Source organism: Nomascus leucogenys, chromosome 19 (genome assembly GCF_006542625.1).
Source record: "Nomascus leucogenys isolate Asia chromosome 19, Asia_NLE_v1, whole genome shotgun sequence".
NCBI classification, from domain to species: Eukaryota; Metazoa; Chordata; class Mammalia; order Primates; family Hylobatidae; genus Nomascus; species Nomascus leucogenys.
In genome coordinates this window covers 61,583,189-61,588,911 of record NC_044399.1, presented here as the reverse complement: position 1 = coordinate 61,588,911, position 5,723 = coordinate 61,583,189, and the positions used below count along the sequence as shown (strand labels likewise).

The window sequence follows — 5,723 nt, the reverse complement described above, 5'->3', positions numbered from 1 at the left end:
TACAGCAGTTTCTTGATTGAATAATTATACTTTTTTTTTTTTTTTTGAGACAGAGTCTCACTCTGTCACCCAGGCTGGAGTGCAGTGATGCAATCTGGGCTCACTGCAGCCTCCGCCTCCCGGCTTCATGTGATTCTCCTGCCTCAGCCTCCCGAGTAGCTGGCACGTGCCACCATACCCAGCTAAGTTTTGTATTTTTTAGTAGAGACGGAGTTTCACCATATTGGACAGGCTGGTTTTGAACTCCTGACCTCGTGATCCGCCTGCCTTGGCCTCCCAAAGTGCTGGAATTACAGGTGTGAGCCACGATGCCCAGCTGAATAATTATACTTTTAATTTTTGAGGTCACCTTCCTGGGAACAAGTATACATTTTTAGTACAGCCAATGTTTATTTTTCCATTGCTTCTAAGTTAAAAAGTATTTGCATTATAATAGTTCACAATGTTTCACAGTAAAATAGTTTCAGTAATTTTCCACTATAAAAACAAGGCAGACTTTTAAAAACAAAAGAGTCTGTTAGAATCCATTCAAGCTGTCGGCATCATCCACACAGTAAAAGCAGCTGAATAGATCATAAATGTATTTGTCAATCCTTGGAGCCTACTACTGACACATATTAGCTAGATACGTGGTAGCTCCAGGGAAGTGCTCAAGAGGCAGTCCATTTCGTTGTGAGGTGTAGCTATCTTTCACAATGAGAATCAGCCAGCCGTGTCCACTTTGTTTCTTGTGGATTTGTATCTTCTCCTGGAAGAGGCGAGAGCCTAGGTCATAGGCCCACACTGAGAGCAGGCTGTACCCCAGCCTGACCATTCCCACTCTTGACATCTGCTTGGCAGAGAAGATACCTGGAGATAATTTTGTGAAAAGTATAGCGGAAGTCTCGGTTTCGGTAAGCATAGACAATGGGATTGACAACTGAATTGGCATGTGACAGAAGAATGGCCATATTCATTGCCCACTTGGGCTTATTTTTACCCTGAGCTGGCTGGAAAAGAGTGACACAGTTAACAGCATGCACCGGTAGCCAGCACAGGGCAAAAATCCCCACAATCATGGCCAGTGACTTGGCTGCATGGATCTCCCGCTGGAGGGTGGTCCTTGAGTGGTCCATCAGCTCAGTGCGCTGAAGCTGCCTGCAGGCCACCATGAAGATCTTGATGTAGATCACCAGCATTATAAGCAGTGGGGGCAGAACACACCCAAAGAAATTGAAATATACCATGTAGCTCATGGGGACCACATTCTCAAAGAGACACTTGACAAGGCAGCAGCTTTCATTCGTGGTTCCATCCCAGGGTTCTGTGCAGTTGTTGGTGGCACTGTCTTTACTGTTCCACCCCAGGAATGGAGTCAATCCGATGCCAAAGGCAAGGACCCAGAGGACAGCAATGACCCCTCTTGCTCGGGTCCCCGTGACCAAACTTTTATACCTGTTTAAAAGAATACCATCTGTTACAGTCAGTTTATAGTGCTAGGCAACCACAATCCAAGACCCCACCTCCTCTTTTTTCCATGACCCTTTAATAACCTCTAAAGTTCACCTTCCAGGGCACTATGGCCTTTACCCTCAGTACTAAAGACATGCAAGCAGGGATAAGCAGCTTGCTCTAGCAAACTCGGTAAGATCTTCATTCTTGACTTAGCAACTCCTTTCTGTTTAGTGACACAGGATGGCCAATGACAAGAGGTGGAGAAGCCTTAAGGGGGTACTGTAAGTCCTCACTTAATCTCCTCGGTGGGTTCGCAAACTGTGACTTGAAGTATATGTCATAGGAAGTTAACTCTTGTTTATATTGTTAAATCAAGTTTAGCCTAAAGCTGCCTCCTTACATATTTTAAATTTGGCCTAAAGGTTTCTGTGTACATCGTGGACTATAACAAGTGGACGTGTAAACAGACTATAGCCTGCACTCGTGCCAATCCCCGACTTTTTTTTGGCCAGTCAAATGTGGCCAACTGTTCGAACCGTGTTCAAAAAGGGCAAATGCCGAGCTATAACCAATCCAGCTGTTTCTGTTCCTCACTTCCATTTTCTGTGTGTCACTTTTCCTTTTTCTGTCCATCACTTTCTTTTTTCTGTCCATAAATTATCTTCCACCACGTGACTGCACTGGAGTCTCTGAGCCTACTCTGGCTCAGCAGGCTGCGCAATTTGTGAATCATTCTTTGCTCAATTAAGCCCTTTTAAATTGAATTCAGCCAAAGTTTTTCTCTTAACAGTATCAACTGTGGTAAAATTGGCTTTGTTATACAGTGCATCATTTTGCTTCAAGTCACAGTTTCCAAGAACCGATCGACTTCCTATACTTCCTAACTACCTAGGGTACCGCTCTTTGAGTCTAGGTCTTCTGTAAGGCATTGTTCTAGGTCAGCGGTCCCCAACCTTTCTGGCATCAGGGACCAGCTTCATGGAAGACAATGTTTCCACAGACCAGGGGTGGGGGTGATGCATCAGATTCTCATAAGGAGCGCACAGCCTACATCCCCTGCGTGCACAGTTCACAATAGGGTTCAGCTCCTATGAGAACAGAATGCTGCTGATCTGACAGGATGCAGAGCTCAGGCAGTAATGCTTGCCTGCCTGCTCACCTTCTGCCGTGTGGCCCAGTTCCTAACAGGCCACGGACCAGTACTAGTCTGCAGCCCAGGGGTTGAGGGACCCTGTTCTAAGTGCTTGAGATACATCAGTGAACAGAACACACAGAGATCCCTACTAAATTTTAACAGACTCAGAGTCTAGCAGGGGTAAACATGATAATAAACAAATAGAAGTTAGTAAACACTATGGAGATATGTGTGGTATGAAAAATGAAAAAGCAGAGTGAGAAAGATCCGGATGGGCAGGACTGCAGTTTTAAAGAGGCCGACATCATGGATAAGGTGACACTTGAACAAAGGCCTGAGGCAGTAAGCACTGGAGTCAGCACCACCTGTGGCTCCAGGCAAGGATCTTTCTGGCTTCCCACAAACACCACAAGAGATTTGCCGAGGACTATGGGCAGAATCATTTCTGAATACCTCTGCAGACTGCTGGAGAGCAAGAGTCTAGCAATGCCCCTGTCTACTGAGAAATACTAGCAGCAGAGTTGACAAAAATTGGGAAATAGCAAATATTAAATTTTTTGGTCATCTTTAAGCCATTAGATCAGAAGTTCGAGACCAGCCTGGGCAACATGGTGAAACTCCATCTCTACAAAAAAATACAAAACTTAGTCGGGCAGGGTGGTGTACATCTGTGGTTCCAGCTATTTCGGGAGAATGAAGTGGGAGAGTCAGGATCACTTGAGCCCAGGAGGTTGAGGCTGCAGTGAGCTGTGATTGCACCACTGCACTCCAGCCTGGGTGACAGAGCAAGACCTTGTCTCAAAAAAAACAACAAAAAAATACTAGAAACCACTACTGGGGATACCAATACAAAGGGACAAGATCTTAGTACTCAAGAGGTTTGACCAGTATCTAGTTGAGAGATATAACATGTATCAGATAAGCAGGCTCTATGACAATTGAGTTATGGGGCAAGAGAATGGGAGCGGCCACCTCTGCCTAAGAGGTGACCAAGAAAGAAGTGACTTTATAAGAGCAACAGATACCACAATATCCCTTTTAGACATTTTGCTATAAACTAGTCTATCCATGGTTTATAGCAAAGGTATATATTTTGTTATTAACTGGTCCATAATACATATGTAATGTATAAATGAACATAATCAATGTAATGTATTAAGTAAATGAAATAAAATCCTTCTGTAATCTCTGGGAGAGAAAACTGGGAAATAATTTGATTGACATTACCTAAAGACTTGCCTATGGGAAGTGTTTGTTTGCTTTACCTGCAGTGTAAGACGTACACTTCCCAGCATGGCTGCAGAACCCCCCAGCCTCAGCTCCACACGTCCAGTGCCTGCCATTCTTGACCAATGGCTCCCTCTGGCTCATGCTATTCTCAACAACAGACAAAGCATCTGTTGCTCTTATAAGGTCACTTCCTTTCTTGGTCACCTCTTAGGTAGAGGTGGCCACTCCCATTCTCCTGCCCCATAACTCACTTGTCATAGAGCTGGCTTATCTGATACCTGTGGTATCCCTCAACTGGAATGTCAGCCTCTTAAGGACTAGGACCTTGTCCCTTTGTATTGGTATCCTGAAGACCTAGCACAGTTCCCGGCACATAGTATGTTCTTAATATGGCCATTACAGGCCAGGCATGGTGGCTCATGCTTATAATCCCAGTACTTCAGGAGGCCGAGGCAGGCAGATCACTTGAGGTCAGGCATTTGAGACCAGCCTGGCCAACATGGTGAAACCCCATCTCTCCTAAAAATACGAAAATTAGCTAGGCATGGTGGTGGGCACCTGTAATCCCAGCTACTCAGGTGGCTGAGACAGGAGAATTGTCTGAACCCGGGAGGCAGAGAACGCAGTGAGCCGAGATCATCACACCACTGCACTCCAACCAGGGTGACAGAGTGAGATTCCATCTCAAAAAAAGAAAAAAAAAAAAATGGCCATTACAAATACATTCATCCTTTATTATCTGACTTTATTAAGCAGCTTTAAAGAAAGATTCTACTTACTAGGAATACTTGAAGTTGCAGCCTGGACAGGCAGAAGAACCAGTAGTTTGCTGAGGAAGTTAGCTGAAGTCTTGCCTCATAATTTACAATTATCTCTAATCTTTTCTACTCCCTCTTAGCAACAGACAGCTCAATCAGGGGCCCCTATACTACAGAGGACCTGCTAGGCTGTTTTTTCACTGAATTTTTCTTGGCCAGTGAATCCATCTGTTTCCCACCTCATTCAGGAATGTAAAGCCTTCCTTAAAAAAAGTTGTTCTTTGCCATTGCCTCACTGGAGATGTGAATAACACAATTAGTCCCTGCAGCATAACAAGGAAGCCTCCCAAAGGCGGAGCCCTAAGAATCACAGAACTTCAGGTCCATGAGGCAGCCCATGCAGCAGCCTGCCCTTGCTCCTCCTCTGTTCACAGGACTAAGCTGTATCGAGTACAGCGGGTAACAGGTCAGCTCTTGGGGATGAATTTATATTTGGGATAAGGAAATTATGGCACTTCCATTCTCATGATTGGTCTAGTGGATACATGAAGTGGTTCTGGCCAGTGAGACATACAAGAACATCTGCTAGGGGACCTCCAGGAAAGATTTTACTTCCTGATGAACAGAGAGGGACCCATGAGGACAGCTCTGCCCCATGCCCATCCTTTTCTGCTTTTGATGCTCTTGTGGAAGGGTGTGATGCCTAGAGCTGCAGCAGCCACACTGTGACCACAAGGGACAAGCCTGGAGACAAAGCTGATGGCAAAGCAGAAGACAACAGTAGAGCCTGGGTCCCTGATGACACCTTTGAACCACCCGACTAACCCTAGAACCATCATGGCTCCATATTCTGGTTTCAAAGGATAATTAAATGTTTTGATTGCTGATAACACTGTGAGGTACTCCATTAACACAGCCAAACTGGAGAGGACTTTTATCTTTCTAGTCCAATCTCTTTTATTTCACAAATAAGAAAAGAAAACAAAGAAAAGAAAAACAAAGCTAATACACAAACCAAAGACCAGAAGCTAAATCAGTACTCACAGGTCTGTGTTCCTTATACTATGTTATGCTGCCTCTTTTTTTTAAAGTGATTTTATATTTGGAGCACTCTGTACATAGAGGCTCATTCACAGGGGTGGCTTCCTACTAAAGTTCAGAACAAC

General features: G+C 44.6%; 1 protein-coding gene across 1 annotated transcript in view; it reads right to left on the bottom strand.

The window, feature by feature from the left end:
• Positions 1 to 366: 366 nt before the first annotated feature.
• Positions 367 to 5,723, bottom strand: part of ADORA2B (adenosine A2b receptor) — a 28,990-nt gene continuing 23,633 nt past the window's right edge. Inside the window, exon 2 of the mRNA XM_030799754.1 lies at positions 367 to 1,434. Coding sequence (XP_030655614.1) covers positions 771 to 1,434 — 664 coding nt within the window. The 3' untranslated portion in view covers positions 367 to 770. The remainder of the gene's footprint in view (positions 1,435 to 5,723) is intronic.